Genomic DNA, 26881 nt, shown 5'->3' on the forward strand with positions numbered 1-26881 from the left:
ACCACTCCCCACTCCCCACTCCCCACTCCCCACTCCCCACTCCCCACACACACAAACACACTCTCCATGTTGTCACTATCCATTTGAGATCATCCAGGGTGTTAATAAGTCCCCGAAGTCCTCGTGGCAGCCGAGTGTAAATCAAACCCGCCCACAGTGTCTCTGCTCTGGTCTGAATCCCAAAGCATCTCTTTGTCTCTATTTGTGTAGGAACTCTGTTGCAAATGTTTGTTTTTTTTTGCAAAAGTAATGTTTATATTTGTTTTTTTTTCTTTAATAATAGTTTAAGAGTAGAGTAGTTTCTGTTTTTTGTCAATGATTCCAGCTGAGCAGCCCCGCACAGTGACTAAAAATTTCAAACCACCAAACTGGAACCCTTAAAGCGTTCTCCCTTTATATGCACTGTACACCTGCATGATATGAGAAAAATGTGCAATGTTCAATATTGCAAAAAAAAAGAGGTGCAATATATAAACAAAGAGTGCACAATAGCGATAATTTACTGTTTTAATGTTTACATGCTGTTCTTCTTGTTTTACCAGTGTTTGCAACATGTTTCTCTTGAATCCAAAACAAGTCCAAAAACAAATACATTGGCATCAATTAACCTGAGGTCAGCACACAGCTAGCTTGAGTTTCCTCTGATTTCCTCAAAACTGTGTGAAATCATCAGCATTATACTCAGGTGTCCATGCAAAATGTAAAAATGTCTAAGCTCGGCACAGGCGTGCAATTTCAGGGCGATTCTGACCTGAGTCGGGACTGACTGAAGTGAGGCGGATATCAGACCAAACGTCGACGTCTGCTGTGCAGTGTACAGAGTGGAATGAGTTTGATCTGCAGCTCCTGACCAGCTGGATGAGTTAGGGTGTTTGGAATTTAGATTGTACGACTGTAGACTCACACACAGTGAACGCAGAGCAACGAGCTGATTTCAAACCTTTTTTTCTTTTTTTGATCAGATATGGGATCTCTTTTAGTTCAGATTTTGGATTAATGGCACAGATTGGGTTAATAAACACGTTTTTATGCTAAGGTTTTGCTAAAAGTGACGAGACAACCCAGTGTTAGCCGACAAGGACATATGAGGCGAAACATAATCTCATAGCCAAACTTTAATCTTTTAAAGTCTATTAATAGTTCTTTGGACTGGGTATTAATAAAATAAAAACACCGACTTCATTTGGCGTAGATAGTGTTCACTAGTTAAGCTTCCATCAGGCACTCCTGTGTTGATTTCACAGCCTGTGCTGTGTCACCCATGATGTATGAGGTACATAGGTGTAACAAAAGGTGTGAGGTCTTAATGAAGCCAGTAGTCGAGGGACAGCAAACACTGGTGCTGTTAGACTTTGTGGGCTTGTTGACAGGATCATCGGTCAGTGGATAAGAGCTGACACGCACGCACACACATACACACACACACACACACACACACACACACACACACATAAACACACGCACGCACGCACGCACGCACGCACGCACGCACGCACGCACGCACGCACGCCCGCACGCACACACACACACACACACACACACACATACAGGGGCTCTTATCAGGAGGAAAACAAGATTTATAAGTGCAGCACAGGTCAGGTGAGTTACAGTGGAAGAGGGCAAGGTGCTCAGTCGTCTTTAAAACACTGTAAGAGAACACACAATGCTATTTCTGTCTCTACACTCTGTAAAGCTAAATAAAGGTTTAAAAAAAGTTATTGATGGTGTTTTCGCACACGCACAAAACTACCTAAAACTTCTTGCAAATGTTTGGGGTGTACTGCAAATTATTAGCAAGACTTCTATTCTGCCAGCCCCCCTAGTAAATTTCTGGCAGAAGTTTGGGCGAGCTAATGCGTGAGCACAGCAGGTGATATTAATATTACGCAACCAGTGGAGTCGGTCGTCTATCAAACAGAAGGTTGGTGGTTCAATCCCCAGCTCCTACAGCCACACGTCCCATGTGTCCTTGGGCAACACACTTAATCCCAAGTTGCTCCCACTGCTTCGGAGGTGGTGTATGAATGTGTATGAATGGGATGAGTTACTTCTGATGGACTCTTCACACAGCAGCCTCTACCTGCAGTGTGGGAATGTGTAGGTGTGACCTGTAGCATAAAAGAGCCTTGAGTAATCAGAAGACTAGAAAAGTGCTATACAAGCTCAAGTCCATTTACAATATTACAATTTATCATCATGCATGTAATAAAGGTGCCTCATGGCCAGGTCTCCCTTGAAAAATAGGTTTTTAATCTCAATGGGACCAACCTGGTTAAATAAAGGTTAAATAAAAAATAAATCATACTTTCATCATTGAAAAAACTGTCATCATAACATTGGATTCTGTTGCTTGTTCACCATTTTGACACCTCTCCATCCCTTACCGCTGAAAGGAAAGGTCTCCCACTGTCAGGAACATATGTGAACAAGCAAATCTGGAAAATGTCAGGTGTAGCCTGCCTAAAATATTTTTGTGAGTGCATGTGTGAAAACAGCTTGAGTTAAGGATTTCACTTCCTTGTGCAGCTCTTGAAGATCCTGGTAGTTTTGTGGTGAGCTTGAACTATGTGAACTTTTCTTTTAGTTCAGGGTCAGGGAGCACTCACCCAGCTTAACCTTAGGTGAAAGTCAATGTTTCAAACACATTTCTTGTGCTGATGTTTGGCCCACAAGCTGGACTTGACCTCTTAACTTTTCAACCCTTGCAGCTAAAAAAACACTTGAGCTGATGTCAGAGGGATGCCCTGTACTTTAAACACGCGTAATGACTACACAGAGATAAGAACAAATGAGCTTTAGCACATTCCTTCCAATAAACAGCACTGTCAGAGTGTGTTTTGTTATGGTGGAAAATTCATGACTCCTGCTAGCATGACTGAGCTAATCCAGTCCAAGCAATACAACAAGTCTGGGCTTGTTTTTGTCTTATTAAAATCCTGGCTTTTCCAGATCTCTAAAGCCATGAAATATTATTGAGGGCATTAATATCACTGCCAAGCTGTGCATCAGGCTTAACTGGATTGTGGAAATCCTCTATTATAATATGAAAGGCATTTAATAGTTTTATGATTATGAAATAATAAGTAACAGTGGGTGGTTGGCACCAGTAGGGATTTAATCCGAGAAAAATGCTGAAACAATCTGTGTTCATAATGAGCGCCATTTTCTATAGTTTAAAGTGTTAAATGTTCAAATCTGAGGGCTCTGTTGTGATCATCTTGTCGGGGGTCGTTGGGTTCAGTTCAAGTTGGTTTGAAGACAGACAGACAATTACTCATCAGGTTTCCTGAAAGAAACATCCTCCCTCCAGAGTTTTCCAGTCTTTTATCGGCTTTGTGCCAGACACTTGCCCTCAGCTGGTATTCTTTTCTTGTTTTTCACCTTTTTTTTTTTTTTGCCAGTGTCGTGTTGGTAATTGAAGGTTTCTTTGGCAGCAGTCAGCAAGAAGAAGTGCAGAGCTTGGAGGCTCCTTGCTGAGCTGTGTTTTTTCATCAGTGCTAACACTTCCACACCTCGCTGTTGGCACAACCGCTCTGATCTCATAACTTGTGCTGAGGCTTTCTACCAGAGGTGTGATCGGGAGTCAGAGAGGGCAGGTGGGACACACTCATGGTGATCAGCTGAATTTTATTTAGAGAAAATGTAACTGCAGCGCTCAGATATGTTAATACAAGTCGGCCGAACGTCTTCTCCCTCAGGTATCGTCGTGGTAAATCTATGACGACGGACAGGATTGATTATTGGTTCCAGTGACTCAGCAGGTAACTCCCTTGATTTAGTTTTTGACTGTTGATAAACTTTAATCAACTTTAATTCTATAATTTGAAAAGTAAAAGGTACCAAGAGGCCCTTAAGCCAGAGAAGCAAATCAGAACCAGGGAGCAGTGTTGCCTCCAAATCAAAGGAATCCTTCATAGGACCCTATGAAAATGTCCATTCTTAGGCTAAGAGTTACGCATAGTTTTGAGCAATAAGGGGTGTGGCCGATCGAATGACAGGCAGGAAGCTGTTTTCCAGGTTGCTATGCTTCACTTTAGCTAAAACCTGGTACTGACCTCTAACTGTCCTCTTTTGTTCGTGTTGCTTTCATCGTTTAGATATGCTAGGTAAAGATGGCGAGCTAGGTGAGTGTGTTTCAGCAACCAATTCATTCATTCACCCCGCTTCAACTCCACCTCTTTGGAAGTCAGTTGGAGTCAGCCTTTTAGATATGTCTGCCATCGTTGGGCCGCTTCAGAAACCAATGGGTGACTTCACCAAGGCGACATCCATGATGTTTTATACGGTCAGTTTTATACACTCAGTCAGTGTGTGTGACAGTTTTTCTTAAACAGAGAAGGAGAGTTTAGTTAACAGTTGGATGTTTACTTTTATAGCACAGTCACTTTAACAAAAATGAAGTTTGAGAACTTACAGAGTTGGATCTCATTTCTGTTCTGTCCTAGTTTTCCCTGGAGTCAGATTTGATTTGGACTAAATGTAAATCACCTAAAATCCATGTTCCCTGTAATCAAAGTGGCCTCTGTCACTGGGACGCTGCTCAGTGTGGTTTTGTGCTCAGCGTTTCTCTTCCAACATTCCCTCATGCCCCCCCCCCCCCCCCCCCCCCCCCCCCCCTCCGGGACTGACATTCCCTTCCTCATGGCTGTCCAAATCTCCAGAGTAAGCAGTGTGACTATCATTCCTCTGTTGGTTGAGTTTCAATCCAAGCTCTAAATCCGGGCATTAACTGAGCTACCTAGCTAACGTCAACGAGTAAACAATTTGTTTATCAGGATACTTCATTAACCACTGACAGTTCAGCTGGAGTGAGGACAATAGAGAGAGTATAAAATCAATCAAGCCCAGCCCACATAAACAATCTAAAGTTTGTGGACATTGACCTCGACCGACTATAACTTCAGGTCTTGAAGGGATGCCTATTCAAGCTTGTAGGCTGACATTTGACTGCCAACTTCTACCATAGTGACCCATCGCCATCTGTTTTAACAACAACTTTAATTATTTGACACAAAAATATTTTTTTCTTCTTCTTTTTAAGATTTATTTTTGGGCTTTTTGCCTTTATTTTTAGATAGGACAGTGGTTAAAATAGAATATGGAGAGAGTGAGTGGAGAATGACATTTAGGAAAGGAGCCGCAGGTCCGATATGAACCTGGGCCGCCCACTTGGAGGACCACAAACTCCGTTCACGGGGCGTGACCTAACCTCTAGTACTGCGCCTAACTGCACTAGTATAGCATCAAAAAGTACTGAAGCTTTTTTTTTAAATATTACTTCGGTCATACCTTTAACCCCAAAGGAATCCCCGTCGTACAGGAGCCTCTCTGTGTGGAGTTTGCATGTTCTCCCCGTGCATGTGTGGGTTCTCTCTGGGACTCCAGCTTCCTCCAACAGTCCAAAGACATGCTGGTTAGGTTAACTGGTTACATTACATTGCCCCCATAGGTGTGAATGTGAGTGTGGCTGGTTGTCTATATGTCAGTTGTCTATATGTGATTGACCCGAGTCCAGTCCAGGGTGTACCCTGCCTCTCGCCTGGGGATCTGCTCCAGCCCCCCGCAACCCCGAACGGGAAAAGCAGTACAGATAATGGATAGGATATTGGCAAGTTTTCGGTAATGTTTTTGTGCAATTTAGACAGTGTGCAGGAGTTTGCTTGCAATTTTTGGTTGATTAAAAACAGAGTTTCCCATTATCAGGTGACTAGGACTTCCATTTGTTTTTGCTGTGGTATCAAAACAGGTGTCATTATTATTAGATTTTTACTTTAAAATCTAGTATTGCTACATCCCTATATTGTGGTTTATCAACATTGTCCAGTTGCTTTTAACCACATGATTCTTTCCAATGACTCCTCTGGAGCACAAAAGCCACTGGCTGTGTTCAGGTGATCCTTCCCTTACTTTCTCCCCGAGCGATCGGGTCATGGTTGCTGTTCAGTCCGATGATTGTCATTAGCGTGAAGACGAGGTATGATTGAATCTGTGTCTAAAGGCAGCAGACTGTGTGCCTCCTGAGTGTTGGCGCTGCTGTGCCTGCATCACGGGGAGGTTGAGAATAGCTCAAGCGCGCAGTGAGGAAATGTCAGCAGAAGAGCAGTGACAGAAACTGAGGGGCCCCTCAGGCCCCCTGCCACTCGACTCCCGGGGGAAGCAGATGCCACAGGTTCAGATCTATTTAAGTCTTTAGGAAGGCAACTGTCCCCCTCGTTCACCCAAAATGACTCACGTAGCTGGAAAGGCCAGCACAGATCAGTGTTTGGTGCAGTTTTTGCCCAAGTACTGTATAAACATGTCACAGCTTTATGTTTTTAATAAGTTCACTGGACTGACAACTGGTTTCTACAGGGTAATGTCCTTTATTGATCCTTTTTGCCCAACCAAATATTGATGGGAATTCTGGTTCTTTTTAGTGAGCCAGATCATTTGGCTCAGCTCACAGTCTTTCGGCTCCCAAACGGCTCTTCACTTTACCACTTATACCTTTTATGATTTATACATGTACACATATATCGCTTAAATTATTCAATACATTTTTTGTACTGAAGTATTCAAAAGTAAAGATGCCATTTTCTAATATCAATAAATTGCTCTAGCCAATTGTTTTCATTGCATTCACTCCCTCCTCTTTAGCGCACCCGTTTATGAACGCTGCGATGGACCCCCGCCCCTCCGTGTTTGGTGGCATGATCCTTGCCTAACCTCATGTGATGCATGCTGTGTTGCACAGCACGCATATGACATTCAGTGACTGCATGCATGGAGCACCAGTAGCGCGGAGATCATCATATCATTCTGCCTTGTATTACTTTCCAAAAAACAATAAAAAAGGATTGTCAATTAAAAGAGCCGGTTCTTTGATCTGGCTCACGACCGACACATCACCACAACCAAATGCAGATGTACTAGCTCAAAGAGACAGTTTGATGAGGAGCTGTAAACATGTGTTCAGATTAAAAGGAATAAACTGCAGAGCTTGATTAAAAATAAAGTTAAAGAAAAGACATGAATAGATATAAATCACTGAAATCATGTGTCAATATGTTCACATGACACATGCACAGTTTAGTTGAGCTACAGTATATAGCTCGATTAGGCCATTGCATTTGATTACAATCATCGTGTAGGTTTAAAAGCATCGGGGGAGAATTTACTTAATAACAGAAGTCCGACAAGAATATTCACAACAAACAAGTGAGAAAGGGGTATGATGTTTACATCCTGTGATTGGCACATTATAATATTACTTCATCATGATCTCTGCTCACCAGTTAGTTCTTCTCCACTCTTTAGTTTACAAAGCATTTACTCATTGATCACAGTGACGGACTCTGTTGCTTGTCCTTCTATCTTGCCTACTGAGATTCCCCCCCCTCCCTCCCACTCCGACATGGAAAACTTCCTGCTGAGAATGTTTTTTAGGAGTGCATGTGTGAAAACAGCTAGAGTTCGGTTTATTTTCAAGGGCAGAAAAGACGAGGGATCTGTTTTCAACAGTGCAAATAAACACAGATAATCTGGCCATCAACTTCTCAGATGTACATTTGCTTTACTTTTGGTCCAAATTCTGAATCAGGCACCTCAGACAGTCAAACATTTGGCTTCTAACCTGGTTATTTTGTTGGGGTAATACAAACAGACCACCCACACATTTACCGATAGATACACAGGGTTCTGCACAGCTACCTCATTGGGCTCCTGAACTAAGAGACACAAACCTTCCCAAGGTGGAAGACTGATGAGATGATAACAGATAACCCTCGGTGTCAGGACATGACTCAGGATGTTCCTCCTCTTCAGGTGCACCGAGTCTCTGTCAACAAAATGTTCATAAGTTGGAAAGAGCAAAGATAATGTGTCACTCAGCCAGGTAAACGTGTTCAAATAAACGTGTATTTGCCCCAGAGGATTCTGACTGAATGGGAAAATGTTTGGAAATCTACATCTGTGGAGCTGCAGGGAGTACCCCCCCCGCCCACCCACCCACCTATAGCTCTGTTTGTTTACAACTTAGGGTTGTCAAGTCTGTGTGAAGTGAAAAACTTTGGACTTGTCGGTTTTGTGAAGTTGTGCACATAAGATGAAAAAGCAGCATCGGGGGCGCTGATAGGCTAGTGGTTATGTTGCACTGCTATATGGAGGCTAAACTCATTGCAGCAGTCATGGGTTTGAATCCAACTTGGGCCCTTTGCTGCATGTCACCCCCCACTCTCTCCTCCCAACATTTCTTCTCCTTTTACTGTCATAATTCTTGACAAATAGAAAGTTTAAGGGTTACCTTTTTGCCCTCAGCTAATCTTTTGTCATTCTTGTTATTAGATACTCATTCAATTATATATTTTTTATGAATAGATTTTTTTTGTTGTTGTTGTAGCTGGGTAATGAGTGGATAACTTTCAACAGTAAATGCTTGATATTTTCATTCTCTGACTTGTGCCGTTTTCACAAAAGCACATTAGGCTGCCTCTGAAATCTTCCCAACATGCCTGTTCACACATACCTGAACCTCACAGGGAGAGGCCATTCTTGTCGGGTGATTGGGGGGTGGGGGGGGGTATCTCAGGAGGCAAGACATGATATAAAAAATATGACACTGAATTGGCGGACGAAGAAACAGAGTCCGTTACTACGATGACAATTTTTGCCTAAATCAAAGCTATGAGTAGTTCGAGATATTTATGGTATTAGCAAATAAGCAGAGAAGGCCGTACCGTGGAATAGAAAACATAAAGAAGCAGTTTCATCACAAACAAAGAGGTCACAATGATCGTAATCTGTGGCCTAACTGGGGACAGTTTTTGGGGCGTCGTTGCCTTTTCGGACTTGGTTGCATTAACCTGGTTGCTTGTTTCTCCCACAAGATCTGGCAACACTGGAGTAACTAACCCCGCTTTTGTTGTATGAGTCATGAAGAGCCCCCCTGGCTGTCTCCGCTATCTGCCTTCTGTGGTCACACATGAAACTTTTGACATGTCAAGTTGCAGCTTTCAGCATGTTGATGTCCTTAATCATGCAGAGAAGCAAGATGTGCTGAGGTGGTTTAGGTGACACTCGTTGTTTGCTTTGTTTTCATGAAATCTACAAGTTCAATGTCAAATATCAATGTGTAGTCCAGGTTCAATGCTGCTTTACTTTCCGTCTTTCTGAATTCACTCTATGTGGGCTGCCTGCCTGATGTTTGTTGAGTGTAAAGCTGGTGTAGGCGGATTTTGACAGAGGGCCCTAATTTAAAGTGGTTAGGGATAAAGGGTGTGCCTCTGCGGCTGCCTCTGCAAATGATGTTGACAGTGAGACAGCAATATTTTGTGCCAAAGCAGGTGAGCTATTTCTGCCTCGGCTTAAGTGTCTTGTTTTGGCGAGTATACCAATAGGATGACGGTGACAGAAAATCAGGAACACTTCCATTTCGACGTCCCACACCGTCCCTCTGCGTTCATGAAAACACTGACAGATGGGCCTTGTGTAGTATGCACACATTGTCACCATAACAGAATACACACTGTGCTGAATTCTTCCAGCTGCCTTTGTTTGTGTGTGTGTGTGTGTGTGTGTGTGTGTGTGTGTGTGTGTGTGTGTGTGTGTGTGTGTGTGTGTGTGTGTGTGTGTGTGTGTGTGTGTGTGTGTGTGTGTGTGTGTGTGTGTGTGTGTGTGTGTGTGTGTGTGTGTGTGTGTGTGTGTGTGTGTTAATATGAGATATGGGGCAACAAAGGAATGACACCTCTTCTTCACATCTGTTCTCTGTGGTCTGTTTTTTATTCATTTCATTGAAAACATTGCATCATTTTTACATTCCCCACTGTAGAACAGAAGTTAAATAAATAATTCTTAACAGCGACTTTTGAATCATTGATTTCAATGTTTTTCCTCTTTTGTAAAATCTTCTCTTTCTTCTTCAACAGGACGAATGGGCCTCAACTTCCACCATCCTGGAGCAGACCACATAATGCCAATAAACAGTAAGTCACCATTGCATTTAATTAGAATTAAATTTCATTTAAATAAAATTTTATTTAAATGAGCGGGTTTTTGCCACAAACAGGATCAGATTGTGATTCCAAATTTCAGACATCGCAGAAAAGATCCCAGCATTGAAACAGTTAAAACAAGAAGCAAGCGTTACATGATTTTTATCTTACATGATCTTTAAAGCCACCAGCTCCATTTAAAACAATGACATTTTAACTGACATAACACTGGAGTTGCTTGTCTACGCTGCCTTGAACTCATGGGCGTGTCCATAGGGGTGGCATGGGCACCCCTTCAAATCTGAATGGATGGATATTTGCCTAATCAGAGGCGGGACTAAATTTAAAATGAAGTATTCTGGATGTGTTCAACAGTCTGCTGGTAGTTTTCTATATGTGTAAATGTATTAACTGTATTTTGTAATTACTTTTAGTTGTCAATAATTCTCTGCATACTTTGAACTTACCTTTAAAAATTCCAAGCATTAACTTGTGCATACTGTCAAACTTTAAATGGACTTACTTGCCAATAAATATGTCTTTGAAAGTTAGACAGCACAAAGAGTTTTGTGACTTTAAATTGTGATTTTGCGCATGCATCTTTATTTTTGAGTCGCTAAAGAAGCAAGCTCAGAAGATTTTTTTCTTTTGCCAAATTGTGTTACTTACATGTGCATAACATTAGATAGAAAGGGTAAAACAATTAAATTCATTTAAAGAAAGTCCAGATACAAATTTGTGTATCACACAATTACACAAAAAAATGTATCACTCAAGGCACCTGTAGACCAGCATATCTTGTATTCTGTGAGAAAAAATAACTATAATGTGGTTCTGTATCATGACTTTGGTTCCAGTAAAAAAAGATATACGTTAAGTATTTTTCTGTAGGCACATTTTCTGAGATGTTTTCAGAGACTTTGAACAACGATCTGATCCTGTCAGTGACAAAAACAAGAACGTTATGTGCACATACTTTGATCGGCTTCATTTACCCCGAAGATCACATTGTGGCCTTTTTAAAAGACTGAAGGCAGAAGCAATTGACCGGAGAAAACCCTTCACCAACCTATTAGTCATCATAGGATCCAAATGTCTAACTCACCATGGCTCCCCCCATTTGGACTTCTAAGTATTGTTATGCTTTGGTCCCATTAAAAAAAAAAAAAACGCCCCCTGACCAAAGTGTCAGAATGCTCTAAGGGCTGGATTCCCTGACACCATAAACCTCACCGCAATGAGGGAAGTACAGTTGATGTCTGAATAGCACTTCCAAAAATACCCCAACGTGTGAGACCAGACCCCCCCTAAAAGTGTCCCCCAGCCAGCAGATGACCAACAGAGACAGGAGTGAAATGAGGTCTTTATCACATATGCAGCTTCAGTGATACCACAGAGGGCTTGAAAAATGAAATGATTGCATGACTTTGTGCCCATTAAACCAGTGGAAATGAGTCCAAAAGACACGACTGACTTACAAAATAAAGGCAAGGGTTAAATTAACCCTAACTGCGCCGCGGAGCAAACAGCGTATCTTAGTAAATTAGGAGTAATTAGTGGAAAACTTCCTCCCTATCTTTGCACATTTGCTGTGTTTCACAAACATTGGAGCTAACAGCCACGTGCAGTTGGAGTATAAATGACCTTCTGCTGAGAGTTGGTGGTAACTGCGCCACAGTATTTATAAGAACTGTCACAAGCAAACTCTCTAGTGATCAGGAAAACATTTCTGTTTGAGTTCAAAACAAATTAAATAAAGTCTGTAAGTATTACTTTGGCTGTCGTTAATATAATCAGCGGTCAGAGGCTCCACACTTCATCCACAGAAGAGAAGACGGTTTGCAGCCGTCACATTTGATGAGCATGCGAGTGTTTTTGTTTTTTTCTTCAACTTGTCCTTGCTTGCCCCATTCCGAGAGGAAGCTTTGTTTTAATCAGTTTCATTTTCAAGTCTGGCCTCTCAATTAACTTAAAAAAAGTTCCCCCTTGTGTCCCAGCTCATCATCTTTATAAAGACAGAAACTGTGCCCCGTCAGCATGACAGTGCAGCTCTGCAAAAGAGTAAAGGTGCAGATGGCTACTCTTCACATTCAAAATGCAAAACAAGAGCAAACAGCACGGAGCAGGAGAACCTTTGGGGGGCATCAGTGCCTGAATACCATCAAAGTTATGCATTTGACCTTGAGAGGAAGCAGGAAGTGGGACAATTTTGGAGCTAATAGTGATTACATTTAATTCTTAGTGAATCAAGTCCAGAGTGTTCCAAGCCAGGGTTTTTTAAATTGATCTATTGCATCGTTTGAAGATTACAAGCGATACTCCAATAGGACATTACATATCCGCCTTTGGTCACGCTTTAAGGAGTAATATTGTTTCCCATCTTTTTGTACAAACCTCAGCAAAATATCAGGCATGTCTTTTCTGACTTGCGATCAAAGACAATTCAGAGAAGCTTTGTTTTTTCCCCCCCTCTCTGGTCATGTTCAGTTGGCCTGCAGGGTATAGAAACCGGTAAAGGCAGAAAGACTTTCTCAGTGTAGCACTTTCCACCATCAAATCTTGACAACGCCGGTGCTCCTCTCACATTTTGTTCCTTTCATCAGTCGTTTCCTCAGAGAACGTGTCCCGGATTGATGTTAAACTGTTGTGTCATGGGATTACGCTCAGGCAAGCACAGATCTGCCCGGATCTTCCAAGTCTGTCAGAACTGGCTCTCTCTCTCCGCTGTAGTCTGTGATGTGTGCAGACAGGGGAAGCTTTGGTTTCAACTTTAAAGTGTTTTACTCTGTGTTTCTACTTCATTTCGTCCCATTAGCTTTGAGGCTTCATGCTGAGAGGGATACACTTTCTCCTGATGGCGTTAGCACTTGAAGTGAAGAAGAAAGAACGCAGAGTAGTGAGCGTAGGTCTTCTATCCAGATGTATTGCTGTTGTTCATTTGACAGCTTAGTAGAAGTGTCTGAAGCTTTGAAGCAGAGCAAAGTGAGAGACATCAAACTCATCATGCCCAGAGGAACCGCTAGTTTCATTTCAGACATTTTTTCTCTCTCCTAGACACCGCACAATTTAAAGTTGGTACTTATTCTTAACCCTAACCTTTCCCTTTTCTCCTCTGCCTCAGTCGGGTTCCCAGCGCTAAGTTGTCTTCATTTCGCCTTGGTTGCTAGGTGCCTTTGTGTCTTGCCAAGGCCAGACAGTGAGAGGGCAAAGCTGCAGAGAGGCAGCCCAGGTTTTTTTTGTGGGGGAATTGGGGAGCCAGATCTTTTTAATGAAAAGATAGCAAAGGGAGAAGAGGCTCAGACACAATATATTCCCTGAGAGAAGCCAGAAGGGCGAGACACACAATGAGGCTCTCACAATGCAAAGGCCCATATTGGTTTTTCAAGTGCTTTGTGACTGATGCTCTCACAGGAGCAGGAGGATTTGTTTAGCACTGTATTAGCCCTGCATTAGCCCTGCGGCTCCTTGTTGAACTGTCCTAAGCCACATTTTGTCTCCTCTGTGGCTTGATTTCAAAAACTAAAAAACTCTCAAGCACAATTTTAACATACAATTGGTTGATATACACCTCCTCCCCTTCCCTCCCTAACAATCAGAAGAGAAATCTGTCTTGATCTTATCTAGAACCAATATCAGGCCAACATTGTCTGCTAATGCAAAGGGAGTTAACAGATTTGCTCTTAAAGCTCCTGCAGACATGTTTGGTTTTTAGGATTTAAAAAATCTGGTTTAGGTCAACTGGTAAGTTTTGCGCTCCACATACAAAAGTAAGATCATCTGCGTGCAAGTCCGTCCCACTCTCTCTTCCCGCGATGTGGTGCATTACAGTGTGGTATGGTGCGAGCAATGCGATGAGCTGCTGTTCTCTTCAATGTGTTGCAATGCGATGCTATGAGATACTGTACACTACTGTATGTTGCATCACAACTGAGTTCCTAATCGATAATTTGACTGGCATTGTGGGCCAACATATAAAACTATGAATAATTTCTTAATCCGACTTGTAATTCACTTCTGGGGCTGAATAGCGACAGTGACCGTTCATCGTTCATCCCCAGCATGAATTTCCTCTAGCAAGTTATGATCTCGGTCTCATAGTTTAAATCTTTTGTAGTCTGCACTGCTAGCTCTTAACAGTCAGTCGTTCATAGAGAGGGGTCAAGGAAATGTGGGTTAAAGATCTGGGAGAAAGCTTAAAATCTAACCTTCCTGTAGTAACTTTATTGTTGTCATGAGCTTCATTTGAGCCACATTTCACATCCAGAACACTTCAAGGAGCATAAAAAATGTTACAAAGATAAGATTTTTTGAACTGCCACATGTGACCAGCTGATTAGATTTAAGTGATCACACTGCTCACCTTTGCCTCGCTTTAGATTCAGATCACTTCAGTGTAGACAGCATATCTCTGCACTCCTCCTCCCAGAGCCCCATCGCTGCCAAACGCCTTCAAACCCTCTCCTGTGGGAAGTTTCCACTGGCATCTGGCCTGCCGTACGTGCCCAACTTTTAATATTTCACCAAGGCCATGATAATGACTAACCTGCTCAACCGTCCGTCCTGCATGCGCTCTGATTTTATGGCCTCGTTTGTGAATATTCACTGGAGATTAGCACAAACACGAGCCGGTGAGGGTTCATTAGGCTGAGATCTCCGGCTATAGGGCGTCACGTTATGTTGCCTAATCTGGGCACATTTCCGTATATAAACCTCATCTGTTCCCTCCTCTCCCACCTGCCAGCATCTGCATGCATCTGTTGCCAGGGCAGGTGCTGCAGGTTTACTGTGGGCTGCTGCCAGGCTGTAATAACCCCCCCCCCCCCTCCTGTTTCCGAGCCTCAGGTGTGGCCATCTGTGGTTCCACTGTTGCCTTAGAGATTTTCCTGCTTTTGGTTTATTTCCACAACCCATGTCTCTGTGTCTCTTTCCTCCTTCTGTTCCTGCCCCCGACCCCCCTGTCTCTCCTTGTGTCTCCCCCCCCCCCCCCGTGCTCACAAGCAGCCCGGAGCTATGGCCGCAGAAGAGGTAATTTCTCTGACGGGGGGTCTGTTTGCCATGTCGGACATGTCTCTTTCAGAGGCTGAGGGGGGGTTCAATTGTGGTGTCACTCTCTGCTCTTCATCTGTGCTGTGATTGAATGAAATCATATTAATTTTGACACTCTGTTTTCCATGTTGTGCGTTTAATCAACACTGGGGGGCAAAAGGTCTAAACATTCTGTCTCTATGAATCTCGTTTTGCTTGATGATGGTGAGAGGGAAAAAAAAAAACGTCTGCCCATTTTCTCTTCTCTCTGTTCTGAGTCAGTGTTCACCTGGGATTACGTTGCAAAATTAAATTACAATATAGTTTAAATGAGATAGAAGAGCAGCAAATAATGGCCGACCGTGTAAAGGACTTTTGAACCAGACACTCTTCTCTGTGTAGTTAATAAAAAAAAGTTTGACTGTCCTGATTAGAAGAGAAAAAGTGAAGTGTGGAGAGGCAGTCTTAAAAGCTTTATATGTGATTTTTCACACTTAAATTAATAGAAATCAAGTATATCCTCTGAAAATAACTCTGTGAGTCATGACTGTCTACAATGGGTGTAACACCCGAGTCTCACTGTCTGTGATGTTTTCAGAGTTTTCCGAGTCCTATCTTCAGTTTGTTTACATCGCCGGGACGGTTGGCTGACTCCTCCCCTCGTGTATAAAAGTTGTTTAATTGAGGGACTAGAGAAAAGAAGAATAACATACTGTACTCACTGCTTAACTGTGTTTCTAGATCACGCTCATTTTGGGTAAATTGGTGTGAAGATACGAGCATAATAAAGATCTCTAGCATTAGCATGCTAACACAACAATGCACAGCGAGTAGTTTTGATTTCATGCTGGTGCTCAAGGCGACATCTGCTGGATCAAAAAATCGCATATAAAGCCTTTGAACTGAAAGTCCGAAGCACTCTGATAGCATATAAAAATCCTTTATTTAACAGGGATTGTCAACGCGTTTCGACTCTACTGAGTCTTCATCGGGACTCTTCTCTGTGTGTTGCCTTTGTTTACAGTTTGATGAGGTAAGAGAGTGGACTGTAGCTGATGTGTCTGTTTTGATCCTAGACTGTATAACACATGGACATAGTATCAGTGACGTCACTCATTGCTTTCCGTCTCGATGACGGCACCCATAGCTTTAAAAAGAGACATTATAAAGCCCAAAGGTTGCGGTTGCCATGTTGGCAAATGCTGTCTCAGCCTAACTTTTGATCAATCTAAAAATGGGGAAATGAGGCTGGTCTCAAACATCCTGGAAAACAGCGACAATTTGTCAACAAGTTTTTTGCACTCCAGCATTGGCTTCATTTCTCAACCTGGGAGGTTGCCGCTTGGTTAAGATGTATAATTAGTGTTTAATCGTCATTAGATGGCTGCAGATAGATTGGGGGATTGCATTAAAGCTGGTGCTTTTCACACCTTTTGAAATCTACAGCATGCAGTCAACGCCTTCTGCAACATCAGTGGTTGATAGTGGTAATTTTAAAGACACTTTAAAGCACTTCGCCTACAGATTGTGCTTCATTATGTGCAATCTCTAAATAGGGATTAAGTAACACTTTTGCGCAGTCCATGTCGAATATGTCTCTTTTCATTCCAGCTCAAAATTGGCTGCCATATTGGTAATCAGTTGATTTTTCTCTTCAAAAATCGAAAATTGTAATCAGTCCAAAAACACCAGTCTCCTCTGGCTCTATTAGGGATGGGAATTTGTCAGGGAAAAAACATCAAATGATCTGTTTGCATCATTTGGTAATACCAATGGTTGGAGTCTTGTCAAAATGACTCTGCAGGGTTTCATAATGGGGAACGCTGACTCAGAAGTGATTCATCATCTGAATGGCAACGACAGCTCGGCTCTGATTTGATGTGCTTTGTTGACTAATTCTCTTTTTCTGCAGCGAGGAGGAAAGCTGCTGGGTGACATTTGTAAGGTCACTGCAACATTACTGTTTGGTGGTTGTAGCACGGTGAAGCGGCAAACATTCAAACTGCTCCATGTAAAATGGGTGATGAGGTGCTGACAGGAAGACGGAGACTAGTGTTCCTTCTTAGTTTGTGTTAATCTGATCTCAGGACAAACTGAAGGAAAGTATAAAGAAAGAAATACAAAAGAAAGTATTCTGCATGGAACCAATATTTTACATTTGAAACATAAATATCATTACAACAAAAACACATACTTTAAAATGATACCATCCCTTAGTAGTGTTTGGAAGTATCTTTAAAGATGCTACAGCTCTTCATTCATCTTTTTTAATCAAAAGCTGCAGCGATAAAAAGAGAGCACTGTCTGAACTGCTCATCTACATTGCCAAGGCTTACGCTGCTCGATTGTAGAAAAGTGGTGGTGGAATGTCAGCTCACACTGTCCGACCTGATTGTCATGCACGACCTGAGAGCTCACTGTACGAGTTAGATCAGGGCAGAGCATTCACAATTATCAATAGAAAACTCCCAGAGATGGATGTTTGAGTTATATCTTTGTGTATTGTCTCATGCACGACTCGAGTACATACACCAGCAAAACGTCCCACACTCTCTCTCTCTCACAGACACTCGTCGATAAACACAAGCTAACTAGCAGCTGTCATGATCATTGGTGAGTGCAGATTAAACAGGGATGCCTGCTGTTGCCACGGGGATTTGGCGCTGTCCGTCACTTTTTGTGCAGGCACATTTAAGAAGAAAAGGGTCAAAGTCGTTGAATTGGCTGGTTCCTCTGCTCTCACGATGCGAGTGTGAGCAGTCATATGTACAAAATATCGAACATCAAAAAATCATCCACCTGTTCTGAGCAGCTGAAGAGTCGGATGATCACCATCGTGCCTCAGTGTACACCGCACGACTGAGCTGCAATTCGGTTTGCAACATGTTTGTGCAATTTAGACAGTGTGCAGCTGTTACCTTGAATTTCTTTTGGTTATTAAAAATGGGATATTACCCAACATGTGGCGCCTAGGACTTCTAATTTTGTGCAGTGGTATCAAAACATGAATTGGCATTGTTTGATTTGCACTAGCATCATATTAGTACAGCCCTTGTTAGTACCGTCCAATTTTACTTCTTTAGTTCTGGGTCTGTTTTTCAGATATTTAAATATGATTTCTTTGTGGCTCAAATGAGGTCTGACTGACATTTCAAGTAAAACACTAAGTGTCACCAGGCTTGCTATGTCACCTCTTGGTCTCTACACAGCAAATATGCTACACTGTGATGTTGCCCTTGGCCTTTTGGAGCAACAATAATCCGATTTTGGTAATCTTGAAAAGTTTACATTACTTTTGCATCAGTGTTATGCATTCAATTGTTTCTTAGAAAAGCTGACACAGAAGTAAGAAGGATCAGCCGATCCTGGAAAACAAAATATTTGAATTTCAACATTTGATCCAGATTAAACTTGTTGAAACTCTGGGCCATGGGAATCTTATAATGTTCATGTTGCTCCACATACTTCTTGCTATACGGTGGTATTTTTTTAGTTTTTGTTATAAACAATGTGGCTATAAAGCAGGTAAAGATGTCTCTGTGTCAGGAGGTTTTAAAATACATCCTTACATGTTCATCGGATTAAAAAGACGCACACCAACTCATCTTCTTTCAGTCAGAACTGTGACCTTGAGATGCAAACACATATAAGTTCCAGATGTGTTTAATTTACGTAATGTCTTACACACCCTCCCTCTATGTTTACTTCACACTCTGTCCTCCCCCCTTCTTCTCCTCGTCTGGCTTTTTTCTCCTTCTCTTCCTCTCCTCGCAGGTCGTTCCTGTCTGTTTCCCTTTGAAGACGGTTTCCTCGACGATGGCCACGGTGACCCCTCCCTGACTCCGGGCCTGAACTCGCCGACCCGCTGCCAGAACGGAGAGAGGATGGAGCGCTACTCCAGGAAGGTGTTTGTTGGAGGTCTCCCCCCTGATATAGATGAAGGTAAAACCATGAAGAGAGACGTTTTAAAGCAGTCATTAACAACAAGAACCCTCTCAGTGCAGTATTTGTCTTTGGCTTTTTGTGGACTAACACACTGATGCATTTCTTAAAGGCACCTTGAATCAAATTGCTGTTATTAAGGATTCAGCGTTTGCACTTTGAAGCTGCTCCCTCAATACGATCTGACTACAGATATGCTTAATGACAGTTTATCAAAACTAAATAAAAAGTTCAACATTTTAGGATGAGGGCTGCACGGTGCTGCAGTGGTTAGTGCTGTTGCCTCACAGGGATGAGCTTCCTAGTTTGACTCTTCCTCTCACAGTCCAAAGGCATGCTCGTTAGGTTAACTGTCCGTAGGTGTGAATGTGAGTGTGCCTGGTTGTCTGTCTCTATATGTCAGCCCTGGGATTGACTGGTGAACAGTCCAGGGTGTAACCCCGCCTCTCTCCCAATGACAGCTGGGATTGACTCCAGACCCCTGCGACCCCAAACGGGAAAAAGCTCTATAGATAATAAATGGATGGATTTTAGGATGAATGCATGTTCTCTACCTTCCAAAGGGTTAGATTAAAGAACTGGTGCCACTTTTGTTAAGGAGTCTAGAAACTGGGGTAAAGTTTGGCACATAATTCTCACTAGGGGCGGCTGTGGCTCAGTTGGTAGAGTGGATCGGTAGGGGGTTCGATCCCCAGCTCCTGCAGCAACATGTCTGATGTGTCCTTCTGCAAGACACTTAACCCCACTGCTTGTCGGCCTAGTATGAACGGGATAAGTTTATACTGATCGCCTCTTTACAAACGTTTAGGTGTGACCTTCAGTGTACTAGCACAGGCTTAAATACAACATGACATTTCCTAACCCTTTGCCAGAGTAGCTGTTGCTTCCTATTATCTATCTTTGTGCGAAGCTGAAATAAAAGAAAAGAAACCTTACAAGCTAAATTAGGGTGCTGCATTGACGGCTTTTTTCATTTATTACAAGCAATCCGGGCCTTAATTTTTTATTTGGACCTCTCAGGTGAATGTTTCTTATATTAAGTGTAATAATATATTATGACTAGAATTGAGACAGATACAAAGGCTTCGAACTTGCAGTGTAGTGCAACACTGCAGGATTGTTGGTGAGATTTTGGGTTAACGTTGAGTTTGTTTTTAAATGTAGCCACTAAAAAAAAGCCTCTTTAGCGTCATGTCTCCTGAACCAAACATGACGAGGTGACGTCCCCATGGTTTGATAGTCAAGGGTCATTCAATATCAAAATGATCAGCTGTTCAGGTGAATAAAGTTCCATGCCTCACTGTAAAAATAAATTCATCTTTCACATATCAGCCAGTCTTAGATGTGTAATGAGCCGATGCACAACACCAGCCCTGCTGAAAATTAATGAGTTTCCACAGCTTGAGCTGTTTAATGCAGGGTCTACAAACTGCAGCAGAAAATAGAAACTGTCAAAGCACGGACTGTGACTCTGCATAGAGCTCTGCTAATGAAGTGTTCTCTCTGAACTCTGGATGCACTGATCCATCTGTTAAACTCGGCCAACATCGACCCTGTTGACTGACATCGGCCCGTCGGCAAATAATGTGGCACGCATCAATGTCAGTACAGACGTGTATCTGTTGTGTTACATCAATTAAATGCTTGAAATTCAGAGAGGAATGTTTTTTTTATTGGACAGAGGAAGTCATCTGTTGGACAAACTCTGATTTGTTTTTTATGTTGGAGCATCAAACAAATGTTCGGCTGTGAGATCGCTTACATCGTCTCTGAGAAAGATCAGCGGCATGCGGAGACATGAGAGGAGGGACAATTAGCAACAATATAAATAAATCAAATGACATAGCACATCTGAAAAACACACATGAAGAATACGCAAAGATGTGATAAAATCATCATCATCGGTTTGTCAGTTGTTATTTTAGGCACTGGTATTTGCCCTGTCGGCGCATCTCTACTGATAACATCATGGAAATAACATGTTTGCCTTTTCTTCTCTCCTGTTTTCAGATGAGATCACCAACAGTTTCCGTCGATACGGACACCTTGTGGTCGACTGGCCGCACAAAGCTGAGAGCAAGTCCTACTTCCCCCCTAAAGGTAACAAGACTTTCTCAAAGCGTCGTCTTCACTTTCCCATAATGCACCAATAAATATCACCTCGGGGGCTTCTTCTTTTTTAGAGTCTTCTAAAGAATCAGGTTACCCAGAATGCATGGCTCATGCCAGGCACGCATGGAGCTGTCTGTTTATCCGAGCGGCCCACCTGTGGTTTTTCTGTGTGAGAGACACACAGGATATATGACTCCATAACTGCCCTGCAGGAGATTTGACCCTGAAGCCGTTTGTTTCTTTGAGGGTCCTGAGGAGTGTGCATGTTCGTCTCCCTTCAGGCAGGTGATCAGAGAGCCTCCACATCGCTGCCTCTGAACCGGGAGCTGCTGTTTGTGACATATTAGGGGAGATATTAAAGACGCTCTGGAAATAACTATCATTCCACAGGCAGATGGTAATACGCTGCGTCTGGAGGACCTGCGGAAACCTCTGCCAGTTTTCTCCCCCACTCTCGTTTTTTTGGGCGGATTATTTTGAACAGGCTCGGCTATACTAATATCCAGCGCCAGGAGGAAAAAAAATACAGCATCCTTTTAGGGGAATGAATGAGCTTATGGCGGCCATGTAAGGGGAGGAGAGATCTGCATAAAATCCATCCCTCACTCTAATTTAAACCCTTCCTCTCCTCGCTGTAAAACTCAGAGAGAAACTGCCTAAATATCCTGTTTGTGTCACACTCTCCATATTAACTGGCATGTGAGCTTGGGGCAGATGCCCGGTGACGGAGCACTAATGGCTTCAGGGGTGAGAGCAAGTGCACATCTGCCTGTGCGTGTGTTAGTTACAGATGTTGGATTTGCATCAGAAGGTCATCGGCCTCTCCTCGCGTTAAACGTCCTTCCAAACCTGACTGAATGGAAGCTAGGCGTCACTTTCCGTCCTGCTTCACATTAACGTTCGTCCGTACAGTTCTCAGAGTGTTTTTTGGTTCAGGGGGTGACTCATTTTGTGGCTCAGAGGGACCGGACTTATTTTGTTCTTGGAGAGGAAGAAGGAACAGGGATTACCTAACTGTTCCCCGAGCTCTCATGTGTTTACAGCTCAAATTATTTATGGTATCTTAGAACCTTTTTTCTTCAGTTTTATAGTCATCTGTAATGAACCTTCTCATTATCCAGCTGCACCTTTTTTCCCCTTTTAACAAAATTTGTCCTGGGCTTGAGCCGCATTTGCCCTTGGCCTGCATTGTTGTGTTAGCAGGCTAATGTTAGCACACTTAGCTCGTAGCTGGCTCCGACAACAACACAGCCAGCAGCATTTTAAAAGATGTTTTCTTCTCCTCTTGAGGACAGACCTGACGGCACTTGACTTTTTACAGATCTGCATCATGGTCTTATTTTGACAAACTTAATTCCTTTTAATTAGAAGAACATCAAAAGAGAAATGGTTTCTCTCTCGGTCTCATACTGCTGAAGTAAGCCAGAGTGAAGCCGCTGTGTGACTTAAAATCTACTGTTGAGCTGAGACTCTGCGGCCGCTCTTCTTAGATGTTATGGACCAAGAAATTATAGTGTTTTCAAGTAAGGAAGTCATGTCCTGACCAATCCCATCTAATATCGGTATCGGGTCCGATATTGAGGGTAATTTACGTATCGGACTGAGGGTGCAAATCAACGTCACGGGTCAAGAAAGATCATTGGGCACTTGAAACACACTCAGCTCATACAGTCTCACTCTTAAGACATACAGACTGAAGTGTCCATAAATCGTCTCCATGACGACGTTCAGACGAGATGGAACAGCTCCTTCTATATGATCGAAAGTACACTTCAGTTAAAAATATTTAAATTGAACAAATATTTATTTGAAAACCTGACTGTTTGTATATGAAGCCAGCACCACACAATGCTGGGTTTACTACAACTTTGTGTAGCCTCACAGACAATATCAATACCAACAACAACAATAACATTATTCATTATAATAATAAAAAAATGTGGATCAGCGCATCTCTAACCAGAACTACTAAGATGTAAAACAAATGCACATCCATTCCCAGAGACATAAATCATCTATCAGACGTTGATTGGCGATGGGTTTTGAGATTGTTTGAGGTGAAACTCAGTAATTGAAAGCATTTTGAAATATTGGTGTTAAAGGCTCTGTGATTTTTTTTCTTCAAGTCAAGTAAAGGGTCTAAATATTAGGTATGCTTCCTTCTTGATCATCTCGCCTTTAAAAAAAAGTAAAAGAAAACAACAAAAATCGATTGTGATGGAGAAACTCTGATCAGTGTGGTGCTGCCGCTCACACACTCTCCCATCATCAGACACTACTGTGGGCAAAGAGCCTGAAATATCCTGGAGCTATTTCTGTCTGTGATTGTGGATGGAGGAGGAGGAGGGGGGGAGGAGGGGGTGACGCTGCAGTTTGAGCACTGGGAGCTATAAACTGCTACAAATGCTAGCGCTCACGTCATGCTGCAGGACCGGTGTGTCTGACGTGTTTGAAACCTTCAAAAGGTTAAAAAGTAAAATGTGCTCCTGACGGCAGTGAGTCATTATCAGCTCTATTAAAACACCACATCCTCCCCCAAAAACAGTAGTTTCTTTTTTCCATGAAGCTCGCAGAAGTTACAGTGTTATTACCATCAGGCCTCCATGTCTGCCCCCCCCACCCCCCCGTGTGGATTACATCCAGTGAATGACTTCTTCTAATAGAGATGATTAGCTCTGCCTGATTTCCTCCTCCTCTGCCCGAGCCCTGACTCCTCTCCACATGCTCCAAAGCCTCGAGGCCCGTGTTAGTTTTTAGGAGAGCAGATGTTTGTGTCCCCCTCCATCCGTCCTGCCAAACATGCCTCTCCTTCTACTCCTCCTTCTCCTCCTTCTCCTCCTTCTCCTTCATCCTCTCCTCTTTTTCTTTTTCTTTTTTTGTCCCTTTTCTCCTCTACATTTCTTTTCTTTTCCGTTTCTTTTTTTGGTTTCAAATCTACTTTGTCCTTTCCTTACTTCGTCTTTATCATCCTGTCTTTTGCTTCTTAACCTCCATCGTCTTCTCAATCACCACTTTATTTGTCTTTGTGCTGTCAGGATTTTTCTGTCCTCGTCTTTTTTCTTGAACTTATTTTATTTCCGCTGCCTTGTCTTTGTGGCTTTTTCTACGCTTTTACTGTGTCTGCGTCCTGTTCTTGTCAGTCTCCATGTTCTCCTTCTTTGTCTCTGGCTTCTTCTTTTTTTCATGGTGTTATTCTTCAGCTTCTTTGTCTTCTTTACCTTCCTTGACCTTGGCTTCCTTAATTAACTGTATTGTCTATGCATTTTTCCTCATCATCCTTTTTTTTTGCTTCTTAACCTCCATCGTCTTCTTTATCATCACCTAATTTATCTCTGTGTTGTTTGCATTTCTCTGTAACTTATTTTTTCCCTCTGCCTCTTCTTCGTCTTTTTCTTTGCCTTCTTTTCTTTCCCTGTGTCTGCTTCCTCTTCTCTCGCTTTATTGTCTCCATGTTCTCCTTCTTTGTCTTTATCTTTTTCGTGCCTGTCTTATTCTTCTTCTTCATCTCTGCTCTCTTCAACTTCTTTTCTTTTCATGGTCTTATTCTTCAACTTCTGTGGCCTTATCCTTTTCCCTAACACTCCTTCTCTTTGTCTTTATCATCCTCTCTTTTTCTTCATAACCTTCCTCTCCTTCTTAGTCACCTTCTTAATCGTCTTTGTGTTCTGATTTTCTGTCCTCGTATTCGTCTCTTTTTGTCTTTCTCTCGGCTTCTCTCATTTCTTCTGCCTCTTCTTTTCTTTGCCTGTGTCTGCTTCCTCTTTGTCTCTTTGGCCTTTATTGTCTCTATGTTCTCCTTTGTCTTCTTGTTTTTCTTGCTTGATTTATTCTTCTTCGTCTCCGCCTTCTTTGTTCACTGTCTTATTCTTCACCTCCTTTGGCCTTGTCTTCTTCTTGAATATCTGTGTCAATTTTCTTCTGTATCTTATTTTTTAAAAAATATTTTTTGTCTTTCTTTTCTTCTTTCTTTTTGTCATCATCTTCATATGTGACCTGTCTTCCTCTTGGTCCTCTACTTGGTCCTCTTCTTTTTTGTCTTCTTCATGTCTATCTTTCTGGCTTCTTTCTTCTTTGTCTCCTTTGTCTTAATCATCTTCGGCTGCTTCTTCACCTACAACGTCATTTTGTACCGCGTCTTCTTCTTCATCATCTTCAGCTTTGTCTGTTTTATCTCCCGTATCCTCTTCTTCATCTGTTTTGTCTTCTTCTTCTCTCCCCTCGTGGTGTAAGCCTCTGCGAGTGGTCGCTCTGTTTACATTTTGTGGCAGTTTTAAAGCCCTGTGCAGATTTATTCCTCTCTCTCTTTCCTCTCATGGGATACATATTAAACATGGAGTGTCTGCTTCATACAGCTTTCCTACATAACATTTCCTTTCCTTTAACTTTCTCCGCCTCTCGTGTTCCTCATGACAGCTTCATCTGTCGGCCGTTCCCTCTCAGCACCCTCGTCTGTGTGGAATAAATCTGTGGACACATGTCTGAAAAGATAAACCTGGATTTAAATGTCACTATGAAAGCCAGAGAGAGACACGTTCAGACTGTGCTCATTGTGTATCTGCTCATCTCGTTTTGGATTTCAGCGAAGTGAACACAACTTTCAGCTGATGAGGTCATGGAGGGAACAGGAGAGCGATGTGGGACTCTGATACAGCAGTGGAAACATGTTTGTGTACCAATCGGTGACAGAGCCGACAGGATCAGATCCAAAGACACAACTGTGTCTGATGTGGCTGATGTAAAGTGTCTGCTAGCACCAGATACTATGATGGAGTGTTATGTGAGGTCAGCGCAGCTCTTTGCATCTTGTTGATGTCTAAACAGCACTCTTTAGGGGGGGGAGGGAATAATCATGGGTTGCATTTATAACCCTCCTTTATAGACGATGCTTCAGCTCACAAGCAAGCGAAGCCTGCAAAACCTGAGGTGCGAGCCACTGCAGATCTGTGCCCTGCTCCTGTGGTGTAAGCCTCTGCAGTGCGCATGCAGGGCTGTAGGAAAAAGGCCGACCCTCAGCACCATTCAGACTCAGTGTGGGAGCGTTCAGGTGGCACCGAGCACTTTAGAGCACACTCTGTTTCAGACTGTAAAGCACACACTGTCCTAACTGAGTGTAGTTCAGGTTCATCGATCAGAGAGACATACAGTACTGCGTCCTGATAGGACCTAGAAATAGCAGCAGAAGGAAATTAAAGTTGATAAAGATAAGTTTCCTTTAACAGTTGAATACAACACATGACAATGACTCAGGACAACAACAAAAAAAAGGGTCTTTGATTTATTTCCACTGGTTAGACGTATAATGTGATCTGTTGTTATGCACTATGGCTCTAAGGAAATAAAAGACACATGCAATCAGAATGGCCTTAAACGAGTACAGACAAAGGTTACATTTGTAACACTAAATGGATTAAAGCCAGAAGTGACCATATTTGGATAAGAGGGGGGGTATGTGCCTTTTAACACTTTAACAGGCAGCTGTGGTTGCGTCTTGTCAATCACAGGTGGTCCCGGTTAACCAGGACTTAAAATAAGTCGATGTCATGCACACAAGTTTTTCTAGCCGTGGCTAATTTGCTAACCCTGTCCCTGACTCGGCTTTTAGGATTAAAAGAGAAGGATTAGACTGAAAAATAAACCTCATGGCTCATAAAGAAAGAAACTAGATCGTCAAATTGTTATAAGAATTAACCGTGTGAATACTAATGCTGCCCCATCTGGTGAACGACTGTAACTACACTTTGACCCATGGATAATTTAAAACGCCTTACAAAAGTCAAAACTAAGACATTTATTATTAGCAGACGAACAAAGAGATCCTCTAAAGACTAAATGAA

At 42.4% G+C, this 26881-nt stretch overlaps 1 protein-coding gene across 6 annotated transcripts in view; it reads left to right on the forward strand.

Annotated features, from left to right (window-relative positions):
• The window catches only part of cpeb3 (cytoplasmic polyadenylation element binding protein 3), a 56718-nt gene that overhangs the window by 16876 nt on the left and 12961 nt on the right, over nt 1-26881 (forward strand). For 4 of the 6 annotated variants that reach the window (XM_065959228.1, XM_065959230.1, XM_020653277.3 and 1 more), the window contains 4 exons: nt 9903-9959; nt 14970-14993; nt 18768-18935; nt 20946-21035. In XM_065959228.1, coding sequence (XP_065815300.1) covers nt 9903-9959; nt 14970-14993; nt 18768-18935; nt 20946-21035 — 339 coding nt within the window. The remainder of the gene's footprint in view (nt 1-9902; nt 9960-14969; nt 14994-18767; nt 18936-20945; nt 21036-26881) is intronic. The other 2 variants (XM_065959229.1, XM_065959232.1) reach the window with 1 other exon arrangement.

This window comes from Labrus bergylta, chromosome 10 (genome assembly GCF_963930695.1).
Source record: "Labrus bergylta chromosome 10, fLabBer1.1, whole genome shotgun sequence".
In the NCBI taxonomy this organism is placed as follows: Eukaryota; Metazoa; Chordata; class Actinopteri; order Labriformes; family Labridae; genus Labrus; species Labrus bergylta.